This window comes from Daucus carota, chromosome 2 (assembly GCF_001625215.2).
Source record: "Daucus carota subsp. sativus chromosome 2, DH1 v3.0, whole genome shotgun sequence".
Taxonomy (NCBI): domain Eukaryota; kingdom Viridiplantae; phylum Streptophyta; class Magnoliopsida; order Apiales; family Apiaceae; genus Daucus; species Daucus carota.
The window spans coordinates 14,223,247-14,240,178 of record NC_030382.2 but is presented as its reverse complement, the minus strand read 5'-3'; the positions used below and the strand labels follow the sequence as shown (position 1 = coordinate 14,240,178).

The following is a 16,932-nucleotide window of genomic DNA, read 5'->3' as shown; positions in this document are numbered from 1 at the left end:
GTATTTTTGATTGTATCAGAGAAAAGAGGGAATTCAAGTTTGCGAACAGAGAAGTGAGACGAGAATTGACCAGTAGTTCATGAAAATAAAAACGAAATGAATGTCTGGATTTGTTTTTAAATAAGTACTACCTCTTTAACACAATCAAAACTGTTTAAAGAGGTCACCAAGTCGAAGTTCAATAATCAATATCAATGTACCTCTTGGTATCAGATATAAGTTGCATAAAAAAACATTACTCTGGTCACGGAAACTAGAATGTGGTTATAACGTCTTGAAGTCTTGAATTCGACAAGAAAATGCCATCCACAGATCAGGTGAGGCAAAAACTGAACATCAGTGCATAATAGGTAAGTTTTCATACACTCTAACTCCCATCCAAGCAAGCATCTCACGTCTGACATAAATCGGGCTTAAATTTCTCATTCTCAACAAGTAAAATTATGTTTTGTTTGTTACCATAAAAGAACTGGCATATCTAATGCAGATTGAGCGATTGCCCCTAAACATGGCATATCTAAAGGTAAGCCAGTCCTTGAGTGCACGCCATGTAAATTTGTGCAACATGCCCAGCCTGAGTTATGTGCTCTTGATGTTGATTTGTAAATGTTCATATTGTTTGCATGTATTTTACACTTTTACCTGAAAAAAAAAATATGCTTGCTTCCTTGTTTGAGTTCTAAGCTTATACATCAAACGTAAATTCTTTTTTTTTTTTTTTTTTATCCCAAGATATTGGCACAATTGCTGGTTGTTCATGTAGTATTGTTGCAGTTTATCATTTCGTCCAAATTGCATCCACCTTTCCCTAAGAGGGTGCCATAATTAACTGATCAAGCCCTGTATGACCTGTTGAAATATAACCGCAGATTGCATCTTCCTCTTTAAGGTCAGGCCAGGATGTAGTTAACGGCTCTCTGAAAAACCCCTGATGCATGTAAAACAGCAGGGGTTTTAGTTACTCGCATCTGAAGGAAAAATCAGTGGTCTAAGTGTGTAGACTTAACAATATTATTTTTCATGTGAAAAATAAATAAAAACGAAAACTGTTTATGATCTTTCGGTCAGTAAGTAACATCTAACCAAGCTTCAAGTGAAGCTAAAGTTCTGCTCAAGCGCAGTCACTTAGACTCTTTAGAGCAAGCATGTTAAAAAGAGGTTCAGCAACTTCGCCATTCAAAACTTACTACAGAATAAATTAAGAATAAATTAACTTTACCCGCTTTTGTATTTTGTCGGCTGAAATTTTAAATTTACAATATAGTAGCCGAATATTGCTTTTATATCTTAAAAAGGGGGCTAGGGGCCACTTTTTGGAGAAAAAACTAGTAGGGCTGTTCACGAACCAAGCCGAGCTTTAAAATTTTTCCTATCGAGCCGAGCTTTTTTATCAAACAAAAATTGTGTTCGAGCTCGAGCTCGTTAACTAACGAGCCGAACACAAGCTTGTTCAAGAACAAATACGAGTCGAGCCAGAAAAAAATAAGGTCAAACCGCTACTTGACTCTTAAAATAATAAGCAAGATTTGTTTTTTTTTTTTTTTTGAAATTTTGCTCATTTCACTAAAATGTGTATATGTTGGATCGGTAAAAACTACTTTTTAAAAAATCAAAACACTAAATTAGGATTAAACACTAGTTTGTGGTACTAGTCAAACCTCCACTTAACGGTGAAAATAGCAAACCAAATAAAATTATTATTAGCCGAAACTTTGGTCACATCACTAAAATATATAAATGTTGACATCCATACGGTTGGATCATTGAAAAATATTTATGAAAAAGTCGAAATACTAATTCAGGATGAAGCACTAGTTACCGTACCTAGTCAAACCTCTACTTGACTGTTAAAATAGCAAACCAACTAAAATTATTATTTTCCGAAACTTTAGTTACATAACTAACATATATAAATGTTGACATCCATACAGTTTGATCAATGAAAAATACTTTAAAAAAAAATCGAAACATCAATTTAGGACTAAACACTAGTTAGTGGTACTAGTCAAACTGATGCTTGACGATAAATTAGTAAATCAACACTTCGTACTCAGTGCTGTTTTGATGGTACCATATTATAGTTAACATTCTCCTCATCGATTTGATATATTATATGTTGTATTGTGAATTCAATAACATGTATATATTATAAAATTATCTTAAAAATATTGCATTTTTCGAGCTTTAACGAGCCGAACGCACTGAAAGCTCGGCTCGAGCTCATTTTCTTAAAGAACACATTTATGTGTTCGAGCTCGAGCTCGATTTTTTAACGAACCGAGTTGAACCGAGCTTTTATTGAGTCAGGCTCGAGCTTGTTCGTGAATAGCCCTAAAAACTACCTTTTGTTTTTTCTAAAAAGTGGCTCTTAACCACCTTTTCGAAGAGTTGGAACAATATTTGGCCATCATATTGCAAATTTCAAATTTCGACCACCAAAATATAAAAGCAGATAAAGTTCAGCCATCACTTTGCAATTTACTCTAGAATTGAATAATTAGGTTCAGCCTACATGGCTCCCTAAAGCCAAGCTTTCTTACTAGCAAACTCAAATAATGAAGTACCCATTGTACAAACACAGTCTGATCTTTCCTTTAACGAGTACTAAACAGGGTGTTAAATAGTACGCAATGCATCCTTAGTATTTCTGAGGCTTGGTATTACAAACTTACAGGTACATTAACATCATTATTTAGAAGAACCACAAAAAGGTGTAATTTATTTAACATACAGTTGTTGATAAGAGGGGAAGAATGAGATACTAATATTAGATTTTCTAATGTTGTTAAAAGATTTTGAAAGATCTTTGTCTGAAACAGACATCGCGAGAGCCATTTTTGAGCGGCAATGAGGAATAAAAAAGACACGGAGTTGAAATATAATATATGATTTTTTCACTGAATATATTAAATCAGTTGGGTCTCAAATGCGAGAATGTACTAATTTTTAAAGACAAAACATGACGGAACATAAAAAATTCATCAAATTTCCGAGGTGAGCCGGGGTTTTAGCTTGGGATAGCCTCCCCCAATTCCGGCCATGGTGGCGATCGCTCAACCTGCACTAGATGTGCCAGATTTTTTTTTACATAATTTTACTTGTTGAGAATGACAAATTTAAACCAGAATTTTTGTCATGGAGACCTTGGAAGCTAAGGCTCTGAATATGAAGATCTTGGATGCTGCTTACAACTTACAAGTGGAAGAAGCGAACGACTAGCAGCAACCAAGACTAAAGCATTGTATTTTCGAGATTTTTTATCATAACAATTGCAACATAATTTTACTTGTTGACAGTGAGAAATTTAAACAGAAGTTTTTGTCAGATGCTTTTCCAAGATATGGGAACTCGGTTTTAGTGAGTTTTTAATACACGGTTCAGTTACCTTAATCGGAAGTTCTGATGTTCTTATGTGACGATGACTGAGGTCTGAGGAGTATATAGAACTTGCAGATTATGATTGATGTTCACCTTTATTTCACCTGTTTGGTGGATGGCATTTTCTTGTTGAATTTATGACTTCACTATAAATAGCTATTAAACTCTAGCTTCGGCAACCAGAGTCATGTTTTATTTTATGCAATATATTTTCTGATCAACATTGAGCATGTTCTGGCCGCGTCTGATTTATAACATATGGTACAAGTTGGTTTTCGATTTTTTCCCTTTGATCTAAACTATCTTTATGTCATAATCAGCATCTGTTGACTTGGAAATTTCAGAGGGCGAAAATGAGAAAAGACGCACTAGGTGGTTTCTTCTGCAAGTTCTAGAAAATTTAGCCTAATTATACTAAAGACTATAGAATTAAGAACTTCTACTGATCATATTAGAGACATCAAGACATGAAGTTATGAAAAGTACAGTGACTACATCTCCCCAGAGGAAACACCAGCCCCGAATACAAAGTTCTTGGAAGCTGCTAATTACAAGTCGAAGAAGCAAACAACTTGTAAGACGAACTAATAAATCTCAATAGTACTGCATAAACATTTAGCATTTGTGCCCATATCTTGGGAGAATAAGCTTAAAATTCAAACAACAAAGCAAGCATATAATTTATTCAGGTGAAAATGTAAAACATATACAAACAATCAGAACATTTAAAAATTAACATCAGGTGCATAACTCAGGCTGGGCGTGTTGCACGAATTTACATGGTATGCACTCAAGGACCGGCCTACCGAATGTATCTTTATGGCATCTATGACATGGTTGGTGTTTCTTTTTATTAAGAACAAAGGTGAGGCCGTGCTGGTGAGCGTCAAGCATAATATTGGTAGCCCCAAACTTGACCTTTGAGTAGGGAAACGGATCGATGCATCCTTTAAAATGAAAGGACAGATCACAAACACTGCAATGGTAGAACCAATAGTTGGTGTCTATCTCTTCTGAGCAAAATTCACATTGGAATTCATGAGGATGATCTATTACTTCTTCTGCGGAAGTTATCAAGTGAAGGGGGTGAGGATCCCATCGATGTTCCACTCTAAGTGGCTTAAGAGCACATTCGATATGTATGCATCTAAAACATTCAAAACCATCACATGCATAACAGATGTCAAACCCGTCTAGTGTTTGGTTGCACGCTGAACAAGTAGTGTATTCACCAGCTGGTGCATGGAAAAAGTAGTTAGGACGACTTTTGTGTTGATGAGCTTTGTGTACGATGCATTCAGGTAGAATAACACAAGCACTGTCAAAATTGCGCTCAATTGTACTTTTCTGTGCATAATCGCCTTCATAAGTGTATCGCATTTGTGTCCCATTTCTAAAACCTTTACAACGAGCGCAAGACCAGATTTCATGGACCCTGGGTTGAATCGCCACTATCTTGCGTCTGTATCCTGCACGGTCAGACATCTCTTGTGGAAAGTGGGCACAGTATCCGTGGAGAATGTAATCACATTCTCCACATTCATAAAATGCACCATCTTTTATGGTGATAGATTCAGTGCACCCGTTACAGATAGGCCATATTTCTTCTTCAGAAGTAGTACTTGCAACACTCGGGTTTTTTAGTAAAAGTTTATGTTGGTGGCTCCAGTGGTTGATCTGATCAGGAGGTGTCAGGGCAGCATCCTTCGACCATAATGTACTTCCCTTGATACAATGCCGCAACAACGATTCATGCTCTGGCAGTGGGAGTTGCACAAGACCTGATAATGATTTAGGGAATCTCCGAGAGCCGAGGCTCCTAAATATAATATAAAAAATGTGGCTCTTAGTAATTTAGGACAAAGTTAAGAGTGTAAACTCCAACAATACTCTCTACATCTCCTCTCTATTTCATATTTTATTCATATATTGGGCTTCACTATAACAAAAGAGAGGGAAAGATGGAGGTGAATTGGAGGGAAGGATTTTTTTATTGTGAAAAAATAAGTTAGGAGCCATGTGGTGACTCTTAACTTTGAGGAGAAAGGAGAGAGAAACAAGAGGCTCTTAGTGATTTAAGAGCCACTTAAGAGTCTCTTGGAGCAACATTTTTCCTCTCCCTCCTCAAATCTCAAGTTAGGAGCCTAAATGAAGAGCCTCTTGGAGATGAGCATCTCCAAGAGCCTCCTTGTTGGCTCCTAAATATAATATAAAAAATGTGGCTCTTAGTAATTTAGGACAAAGTTAAGAGTGTAAACTCCAACAATACTCTCTACATCTCTTCTCTATTTCATATTTTATTCATATATTGGGCTCCACTATAACAAAAGAGAGGGAAAGATGGAAGTTGATTGGAGGGAAGGATTTTTTTATTGTGAAAAAATAAGTTAGGAGCCATGTGGTGGCTCTTAACTTTGAGGAGAGAGGAGAGAGAAACAAGAGGCTCTTAAAATTTAAGAGCCACTTAAGAGTCTCTTGGAGCAACATTTTGCTTCTCCCTCCTCAAATCTCAAGTTAGGAGCCTAAATGAAGAGTCTCTTGGAGATGCTCTTATGTATTGAATAATCTTGATTGGCATACTTGGTGTCACCATGGCTGCAGATGAGAATAAGGTCAAACAAATGGAAATTTGAAAACAAGTACTAATCCAATACAATTTAGTTTTTCTCGAAAATAAGTACTTGTTTCTGAAAAAGAGAGATATTTACATACTTTTCTCTAGAAATAAGTATTTATTCTACAAGACCTATACTCCTTCCATCTCATATTATGTGTCTTGTTTTTACTATTGTACGATCAAATCGACCAAATTTTGACCAATGATTAAAAAGAAATTATTAATTATTTCAGAAAACTGAAAAATACATTTTACAGTAGATTAGATATATTTTATAATGATATAAATTATAAAATTTTATTAATTATATAATTTATGTTATTTGTTGTAAAAATTTGGTCAATTTGACTATAAAATAGTCAAAAGAAGACACATAATATGAGATGGAGGGAGTAATATGCAGGGGAAAACTGACATAACAAAATACTAGATCAAAGACAAATAAATCTTACACAAAAGATAAGAAATCCAACCTTTTTGGAGGTGATGTAGCACATTTGATGTGCGCAAAGAATCTGCAGTCTGGACAGTGGTAGAGCCAATCTCTAGGGTCACGCAAATATTGTCTACAGATTCTGCAAGACTGCTGAAATCTACGGTAATTTTCTGGTAAAGAATATGTTAGCCTAAGAGGATGCTTATGGTGAATATCACAGGCTAACAATGGTGGTAGATGACTGCACTTGAGGTGGATCCAGAAGGGGCATGTGGAGCACATATAAGAAAAGTCAGTATCCAATTCATGGCAGCCATCACATCGGAAAGCTGCTAGGTTCGCTAGAAAGGTTAGCTTGTGAGGATGATACGGAGGGTGTATAGTAATTTTATTAAAAGGTATAACACATGCCAGACAAATTTGAAATTCAGACCTATAGAAACGGTAATAGTAAGTGAACCATTTCAACGTGATGCCACAAACATCACATTTGTCTCTGGAAATAGGAAAGGATAGTGGACGTGCAGATAATTTTAGCATATGTTGGTGGCTTGGATGCTCAAGCTTTGTGGGTAAATGTGCACAGGTTTTGTGAATAAAAAAATGAGCACAATCATCTTCTTCAGCATTGGTACCAAAGTAGGTACAATGATAAATAAACGATGATTGATATAGGAGTGAACCACAGCCATAACAGAGATCACCTTCACGGGCATGATAATCCTCGTTCTTTATCAGTTGATGACGATGAACTTGGCTTGCTAAGTCTGAAGAGATCATCATTTTTGAGAGCAACATGATAAACGAAGTTAGGAGAGCACGCCTTGATATCAGGTCTCAGAGATTTCACTGTTATATAGGGTCTTGGAGATTCTGAAGAAACTTGCAAGAAATGTATACCATGATTCTGAAACAAGAATATAATTTAACTACTGCTTTGTCATTAAAGATTCATAAAGAAAAACTACATGCAGTATTCACATGAATTTGCAAAGTTAATGTTGGTGCACTTTCTAATTTCATGTAGATAAAAATGCAGAGCCACTGTACAAGTGAAGAATATTAAAAAGACTTGAGAATATTTACGAACACAAGTAAAGAATGTTAAAAAGATATCACCTAATAGAAGCGCAAGTCAAGAATATAATAAAGTACTCCAACTACAATATAAGAATAACTTTTGTCTATTTTCTTCACAAGTACTCTTGGCTATTTACGTATCAAAACTTTTGCATTCCCTGTCAGTTGTTTGCTATCCACTTATTAAGGTAATGCTGATGTAGCCTGCTAAAACTATGTGATTCAACTTGGTTCATTATCAACCCTATTTACACTTACTAATCAGCCCCTTAATTAAAAATAATAAGATAATAATGTATCTGCTCTGGCATTTGAATTTATCTTAGTTCTGCACTACAATTGATATAATTAAAGAATTATATACACGTAGTCTGTTATGAAGTAGATTTAGTTAGGCCATTCATACTTAATGCATAAGCTGATAAGCTCAACTTAAAATTGCAGAGGAGTAGATTAAGACATTACTCATTTCTATATCTTGGTGCATCTTTTCTTGTATATGTTTGTTGTCTTTTTCCTCCGCTCCAATTATAAGAAGAAAATTGTGAGTTTCTCTTAAAATTATTATTATGTATTTAATATTTCCTCAATTAAGTTTGATTATATAGTAATCTCGACGTTAACTTAACTACTGATCATACCATACATATGAATGTGCAGAGCCATGCCCTGAGGACCTACAAAGAGTTTGCAGGCGAAACTTAATTTGCCAACCAAGTGGGATTTGTCTGTTAAATTTGTCTGTTAAGTGGGATTTTTTGATGAAGGATGATATGGGCAATGAGTTCTCTAGACATCAAAAGTTCAATGCTAATTTAATTTTCAATCATTTATAAAGTTTTTGTTATATTAGTTACTACTATTTAACTAAATAAATAACACTATGAAGTGAAGGAAGCAAACAGTTAAAACAAAATATAACTCATTTCTTAACTTGACATAAAAACTTACAATAAAATAAGTTGAAACATGCCCGTGCCTGGCACGGGCTATAAAGCTAGTCCTCGTTTCCCCTAAGGCTCAAAAAGAATTGATTTTTGCAAACATCGTGGAACTAGGTACAAATTTTGGCCATGACTCTGAAATTTACACCATAATTATATATGTTAATGGCTTTTATAGCTTTTTGAGTACATTATAGTCGGAAATACAAATCTCTACTGATCAAACAAAATTAATGTATATTTATAAAATGATAAATCACAGCAATACTACATAAACAATCTTAAGACAGAAACAACAAAGCAAGCAGCTTTTTTATTCAGGCCGGTAAAATGTAAAATACAAGCAAACAATCAGAACATTTAGAAATCAACATCAAGAGCATAACTCAGGCTGGGCATGTTGCACGAATTTGCATGGCGCACACTGAAGGACTGGCTTACGGAATGTATCTTTATGGCATCTGTGACATGGTTGGCGCTTCTTTTTATTTAGAACAAAGGTGAGGCCATGATGGTGAGCATCAAGCTTAATATTGGTTGCTCCGAACTTGACCTTTGAGTAGAGAAACAGATCCATGCAGCCTTTCAAATGAAAGGACAGATCACAAACACTGCAATGGTAGAACCAATAGTTTGTGTCAATCTCTTCTGAGCAAAATTCACAGTGGAATTCATGAGGATGAATTCCACTGTGAATTTACTCTAAATCGAATAGGTTACAGCCTACATGGCTGCCCAAAGCCAAGCTTTCTTACTAGAGAGCTCAAACAATGAAGTACCCATTGTACAAACACACACTGATCTTTCTTTTAATGAGTACTAAACAGGGTTTAAATTAGAACAATTGCAATTATAGTATGTCTTGAGGCTTGGTATTACAAACATCCAGGTACATTAACATCATTATTTAGAACCACAAAAAAGTGTACTTCATTTAACATACAGTTGTTAAGAGGGCAAGAATGAGATGCTAATATTAAGAGAGTTTCTTATGTTAAATTTTTTTGACAGATCTTTGTCTGAAACAAACATCGCGAGAGCCATTTTTTAGCGGCAATCAGGAATCACAAAGACCGAGTTGAAATATTATATATTATTTTTTCAATGAATATTTGAAATCAGTCGGGTCTCCAATGTGAGAATGTACTAATTACAAAGTCAAAAACATGACCGAATGTACCAGAATTTATCAAATTTCCTTATCAACATCAAGAATAAGAAGCAGAGCAATATTTTATTTATGCAATTTATTTTCTAATTAACATCAAGCATGTTCTGGCTGCGTCTGATTTATTGGCCCTGTTTGGGAATTAGCGGTTAGCGGTTAGCTGTTAGCGGATCGAATTAGCTGTTTTGACTAGCTGATTAAATTAGATGTTTTGGCTAGCGGATTGAATTAGCTGTTTCTCGTAAAACTGTTTGGTAAATAGCTGATTGATTAGTTTTTTCTGACACAAACCAAAACCGCTAATCCAAAAAGCTCCTCAAAGTAGCTTTTTCAAAATTAGCTTTTTGGATCCAAACCTCTATTTCAATCCGCTAACTACCAAACACAAATATTAGCTTATTTTAATGGTCAAACAACTTCCAAACAAGGCCAATATATTATGCAGTAACGAGGAGTATATCGACCACGTCATTCTGGAAGAAGCAGAGGCCATGAATAAGAAGATCTTGGAAGCTGCTTACAAGTGGAAGAAGCAAAAGACTAGTAGCAACCAAGACTGAAAGCTTACACCCTCTAATGTATCCGGAAAGGCCTAAAATATGAACATACCACATGTTGCTGATTCTGGAACTTGCAGATTATTCAGCAAGCAGTGCTGTTTCTGCTTCTTACCTGTTGCTTATACGAAGACTATAGAATTAAGAACCTCTACTGATCATATTAGAGACATCAAGACATGAAGTTACGACAAGTACAGTGACTACATCTCCCCAGAGGAAACACCAGGCCCGAATACGAAAATCTTGAAAGCTGCCCTTACAAGTACTTATAAGATGAACTAAGAAATCTCAATATATAGTACTACATGAACTAAGCTTAAAATGCAAACAACAAAGCAAGAAAATATTTTAATATAGGTGAAAATGTAAAATACATGCAAACAATCAGAACATTTACAAATTAACATCAAGTGCATAACTCAGGCTGGGAGTGTTGCACGAAATTACATGGTATGCACACAAGGACCGGCCTACCAAATGTATCTTTATGGCATCTATGACATGGTTGGTGTTTCTTTTTATTAAGAACAAAGGTGAGGCCGTGCTGGTGAGCGTCAAGCATAATATTGGTAGCCCCAAACTTGACCTTTGAGTAGGGAAACGGATCGATGCATCCTTTAAAATGAAAGGACAGATCACAAATACTGCAATGGTAGAACCAATAGTTGGGGTCTATCTCTTCTGAGCAAAATTCACATTGGAATTCATGAGGATGATCTATTACTTCTTCTGCGGAAGTTATCAAGTGAAGGGGGTGAGGATCCCATCGATGTGTCACTCTAAGTGGCTTAAGAGCACATTCGATATGTATGCATCTAAAACATTCAAAACCATTACATGCATAACAGATGTCAAACCCGTCTAGTGTTTGGTTGCACGCTGAACAAGTAGTGTTTTCACCAGCTGATGCACGAAAAAAGAAGTTAGGACGACTTTTGTGTTGATGAGCTTTGTGTACGATGCGTTCAGGTAGAATAACACAAGCACTGTCAAAATTGCGCTCAATTGTACTTTTCTGTGCATAATCGCCTTCATAAGTGTATCGCATTTGTGTCCCATTTCTAAAACCTTTACAACGAGCGCAAGACCAGATATCATGGACCCTGGGTTGAATTGCCACTATCTTGCGTCTATATCCTGCACGGTCAGACATCTCTTGTGGAAAGTGGGCACAGTATCCGTGGAGAATGTAATCACATTCTCCACATTCATAAAATGCACCATCTTTTATGGTGATAGATTCAGTGCACCCGTTACAGATAGGCCATATTTCTTCTTCAGAAGTAGTACTTGCAACAGTTGGATTTTTTAGTAAAAGTTTATGTTCGTGGCTCCAGTGGTTGATCTGATCAGGAGGTGTCAGGGCAGCATCCTTCGGCCATAATGTACTTCCCTTGATACAATGCCGCAACAACGATTCATGCTCTGGCAGTGGGAGTTGCACAAGACCTGATAATGATTTATGTATTGAATAATCTTGATTGGCATACTTGGTGTCACCATGGCTGCAGATGAGAATAAGGTCAAACAAATGGAGATTTGAAAACAAGTACTTATCCAATACAATTTAGTTTTTCTTAAAAATAAGTACTTGTTTCTGAAAAAGAGAGATATTTACATGCTTTTCTCTAGAAATGAGTATTTATTTCTACAAGACCTATAATATGCAGGGGAAAACTGACATAACAAAATACGAGATCAAAGACAAATAAATCTTACACAAAAGATAAGAAATCCAACCTTTTTGGAGGTGATGTAGCACATTTGATGTGCGCAAAGAATCTGCAGTCTGGACAGTGGTAGAGCCAATCTCTAGGGTCACGCAAATATTGTCTACAGATTCTGCAAGACTGCTGAAATCTACGGTAATTTTCTGGTAAAGAATATGTTAGCCTAAGAGGATGCTTATGGTGAATATCACAGGCTAACAATGGTGGTAGATTACTGCACTTGAGGTGGATCCAGAAGGGGCATGTGTAGCACATATAAGAAAAGTCAGTATCCACCTCATGGCAGCCATCACATCGGAAAGTTGCTAGGTTAGCTAGAAAGGTTAGCTTGTGAGGATGATACGGAGGGTGTATAGTAATTTTATTAAAAGGTATAATACATGCCAGACAAATTTGAAATTCGCACTTATAGAAGTCGCAATAGTAAGTGAACCATTTCAACGTGATGCCACAAACATCACATTTGTCTCTGGAAATAGGAGAGGATAGTGGACGTTCAGATAATTTCAGCTCATGTTTGTGGCTTGGATGCTCAAGCTTTGTGGGTAAATGTGCACAAGTTTTGTGAATTAAAACATGAGCACAATCATCTTCTTCAGCATTGGTACCGAAGTAGGTACAATGATAAATAGACGATGATTCATGCAGGAGTAGACCGCAGCCATAACAGAGATCGCCTTCACGAGCATGATAATCCTCGTTCTTTATCAGTTGATGACGATGAACTCGGCTTGCTAAGTCTGAAGAGATCATCACTTCTGAGTACAACATGATGTAATTTACCAGGCAAATAAATTTTGTAACGAAGTTAGGAGAGTACACCTTGATATAAGGTCTCAGAGATTTCATTGTAATATATAGGGTCTCGGAGATTTTGACGAAACTTGCATAAAATGTATACCATGATTCTGAAACAAGAATATAATTAACTACCACTTTGTCATTAAGAATTCATAAGGAAAAATTACATGCAGTACTCACATGAATTTGCATAGCTAATGTTGGTGCACTTTTTAATTTCATGTAGAAAAAAATGCAGAGCCACTGTACAAGTGAAGAATATTAAAAAGACTTGAGAATATTTACGAACACAAGTAAAGAATGTTAAAAAGATATCACCTAATAGAAGCGCAAGTCAAGAATATAATAAAGTACTCCAACTACAATATAAGAATAACTTTTGTCTATTTTCTTCACAAGTACTCTTGGCTATTTACCTATCAAAACTTTTGCATTCCTTGTCAGTTGTTTGCTATCCACTTATTAAGGAAATAATTAAAGACCCAGTAGAGGCTCCGTGGAGCCAGCACTCAAGAGAAATGCTGCTGATGTAGCCTGCTAAAATTATGTGATTAACAACCATATTTACACTTACTAATCAGCCCCTTAAAAATAATAAGATAATAATGTATCTGCTCTGGCATTTGAATTTATCTTAGTTCTGCACTACAATTGATATAATTAAAGAATTATATACACGTAGTCTGTTATGAAGTAGATTTAGTTAGGCCATTCATACTTAATGCATAAGTTCAACTTAAAATTGCAGAGGAGTAGATTAAGACATTACTCATTTAGATATCTTGGTGCATCTTTTCTTGTATATGTTTGTTGTCTTTTTCCTCCGCTCCAATTATAAGAAGAAAATTGTGAGTTTCTCTTAAAATTATAATTATGTATTTAATATTTCCTCAATTAAGTTTGACTATATAGTAATCTCGACGTCAACTTAACTACTGATCATACCATACATATGAATGTGCAGAGCTATGCCCCGAGGACCTACAAAGAGTTTGCAGGCGAAAATTTATTTGCCAACTTTGGCATTGTTAAGTCGGATTTTTTGATCTGTCAAAAAAAAAAAAAGTCGGATTTTTTGATGAAGGATGATATGGGCAATGACTTCTCTAAACATCAAAAGTTCAACGCTAATTTAATTTTCAATCATTTATAAAGTTTTTGTTATATTAGTTATTATTATTTAATTACATAATAACACTATGAAGTGAAGGAAGCTAACAGTTGAACAAAATATAACTCATTTCTTAATTTCACTTAAAAACTTACAATAAAATAAGTTGAAACATGCCCGTGCCTGGCACGGGCTATAAAGCTAGTCCTCGTTTCCCCTAAGTCTCAAAAAGAATTGATTTTTGCAAACATCGTGGAACTAGGTACAAATTTTGGCCATGACTCTGAAATTTACACCATAATTATATATGTTAATGGCTTTTATAGCTTTTTGAGTACATTATAGTCGGAAATACAAATCTCTACTGATCAAACAAAATTAATGTATATTTATAAAATGATAAATCACAGCAATACTACATAAACAATCTTAAGACAGAAACAACAAAGCAAGCAGCTTTTTTATTCAGGCCGGTAAAATGTAAAATACAAGCAAACAATCAGAACATTTAGAAATCAACATCAAGAGCATAACTCAGGCTGGGCATGTTGCACGAATTTGCACGGCGCGCACTGAAGGACTGGCTTACGGAATGTATCTTTATGGCATCTGTGACATGGTTGGCCCTTCTTTTTATTTAGAACAAAGGTGAGGCCATGATGGTGAGCATCAAGCTTAATATTGGTTGCTCCGAACTTGACCTTTGAGTAGAGAAACAGATCCATGCAGCCTTTCAAATGAAAGGACAGATCACAAACACTGCAATGGTAGAACCAATAGTTTGTGTCAATCTCTTCTGAGCAAAATTCACAGTGGAATTCATGCGGATGATCTGTTACTTCTTCTAGGGAAGTTGTCAAGTGAAGGGGGTGAGGATCCCATCGATGTGTCACTCGAAGTGGCTTAAGAGCACATTCGGTATGTAGGTATGTCAAACACCTGTCCGCTTCACACATATAACTGGCATCAAACTGTTTTATATATTGGCCGCAAGCTGAACAAGTAAAAAAAGATTCAATAAAACAATGTTCTAGGCCAAAACCGTAAGGACGAGTTTTGTGTTGATGAGCTTTGTGTGTGATCATTTTGGGTAGAACAGCACAACCACTGTCAAGATTGGTATCAACTGTACTTATCTTTCCCCAACTAGTTTCATATCTGCCTCGCATTTGTATCCCATTTCTAAAACATTTACAACGATTGCAAGACCAGATATCATGGACATTAAGTTGAATTGCCACATGCTTGCGTCCTAGTCCTGGGTCAGACATCTCTTTTGGAAAGTGGGCACAGTATCCGTGGAGAATGTACTCACATTCTCCGCATTCATAAAATGGACCATCTTTTATGGTGATAGATTCCGTGCACCCGTTACAAATAGGCAATATTTCTTCTTCAGAAGTAGTACCTACAACACTCGGGTTTTTTAGTGAAAGTGGATGTTGGTGGCTCCAGTGGTTGATATGATCAGGAGGTGTCAGGGCAGCATCCTTCCACCATGAAAAACTTCCCTTTTGAATACAATGCCGCAACAATGATTCATCGTCTGGCAGCGGGAGGTGCACAAGATCTGATAATGATTTATGAACTGAATCTTCTTGACTGGTGTAAACAATATCACTGCAAATAGAACAAGGTTAAAGAAATGGAAATTTGAAAAGTACTTATTTAGTTAGTTTATATAGTTAAGTACTTATTTTTGAAAAACCGATTGTCTTTTTTAGCCTAAGAGCATCTCCGAGGCTAACGGCCAAACTGTTAGCTAAAACATGCTAAGCTATAATTTTAGTGTAGTGATTTTTCTCCGACGATGTTAGCTCTATAATTTTACTGTAGTGATTTTTCTCCGACAATGTTAGCTATAATTATTAACTATATTCAACATATTATCTTTTTATTTATTTTGAAAATATAATTTAAATAAATTTAGCCATGATGATAATAAGTAATCATGTGATTTAATTATCCTCTTATAGTAACAATGGAATTGATCCATTTGTTACCATCGCTCCATCTACAAAATATATAAAAATATGCAGGAAAAACTTGACATATCATATACGAGATTAAAGACATTTATTTAAAATCTTACAAATAATATGGCGGAGGTGATGTAGCACATTTGATGTGCGCGAAGAATCTGCAGTCCTGACAGTAGTAGATCCAATCACTTGGGTCCTGCAATACCTCATTACAGATTCTGCAAGACTGTTGAAATCTACGGTAAATTTCTGGTAGAGAATATGCTAGCCTTAGAGGGTGCTTATGGTAAATATCAGAGACTAATGATCGTGCTAGATTACTGCACTTGAGGTGGATCCAGAACGAACATGTGTTGCACATATACGAAAAGTCAGTATCCACCTCATGGCAGGCATCACAACGGAAAGTTGCTTGGCCATTAGCTAGAAAGCTTAGCTTGTGAGGATGATAAGGAGGGCGTATTTCAATTGTTTTGATCGGTATAACACACGCGACACAAATTTGAAATTCATCCTTACAGGAGCGGCAATAGTAAGTGAATCCTGTCAACTTGATGCCACAAACATTACATTTGTCTTTGAAAAATAATTGACGGTGAGATAGTGTTAGCCGATGATGGTGGTTCGGATGCTTCAGCATAGTAGGCAAATGTGCACAGGCTTTGTGAAGAAAGAATTTAGCACAATTGTATTCTTCGTCATTTGTACCCAAGTGAGTACAATGATAGACAGATGATGATTTATCTAGGAGTAAACCGCAGCCATAACAGAGATCGCCCTCACGAGCATGATAATCCTCCTTCTTTATCAGTTGATGATCATGAACTCGGCCTGTTATGTCTGAAGCGATCATCATTGGTGGCAAGTACGACATGATGTAATTTACCAAACAGATATATTTGTAATATACAGGGTCTCCAAGATTTCAGTTTTATATATAGGGTCTTGTAGATTTTGAAGACACTTGCAAGAAATGTACACCATGAGTTTGTCAATAAGAATTCATGAGAAAGAATTCGCACTGCAGACTTGATTTAAGCAAAGAATGTTAAATAATTATCATGATGGAGCAAGTAAAGAATATTACAAACTACTCGATGTATAATAATATAAGAATAACTTTTG

At 35.8% G+C, this 16,932-nt stretch overlaps 3 protein-coding genes across 3 annotated transcripts; all 3 read right to left on the bottom strand.

Annotated features, from left to right (window-relative positions):
• Positions 1-3,992: 3,992 nt before the first annotated feature.
• Positions 3,993-7,361, bottom strand: LOC108207122 (uncharacterized). Its single transcript, XM_017377581.2, has 2 exons — positions 6,469-7,361; positions 3,993-5,197 (listed from the first exon to the last, which is right to left on the bottom strand). Exons 1-2 carry the CDS (start codon positions 7,227-7,229, stop codon positions 4,117-4,119), a joined length of 1,842 nt encoding a protein of 613 aa, XP_017233070.2. The 5' UTR covers positions 7,230-7,361; the 3' UTR covers positions 3,993-4,116.
• Positions 7,362-10,522: 3,161 nt separating this feature from the next.
• Positions 10,523-12,861, bottom strand: LOC108207120 (uncharacterized). The gene is made up of 2 exons (XM_064086509.1): positions 11,924-12,861; positions 10,523-11,688 (listed from the first exon to the last, which is right to left on the bottom strand). Exons 1-2 carry the CDS (start codon positions 12,760-12,762, stop codon positions 10,590-10,592), a joined length of 1,938 nt encoding a protein of 645 aa, XP_063942579.1. The 5' UTR covers positions 12,763-12,861; the 3' UTR covers positions 10,523-10,589.
• A 1,316-nt stretch (positions 12,862-14,177) lies between these two features.
• LOC108208257 (uncharacterized) lies at positions 14,178-16,772 on the bottom strand. The gene is made up of 2 exons (XM_017378776.2): positions 15,918-16,772; positions 14,178-15,445 (listed from the first exon to the last, which is right to left on the bottom strand). The coding sequence occupies exons 1-2, from the start codon at positions 16,679-16,681 to the stop codon at positions 14,347-14,349; spliced, it is 1,863 nt and encodes a 620-aa protein (XP_017234265.2). The 5' UTR covers positions 16,682-16,772; the 3' UTR covers positions 14,178-14,346.
• Between the last annotated feature and the right edge of the window lie 160 nt (positions 16,773-16,932).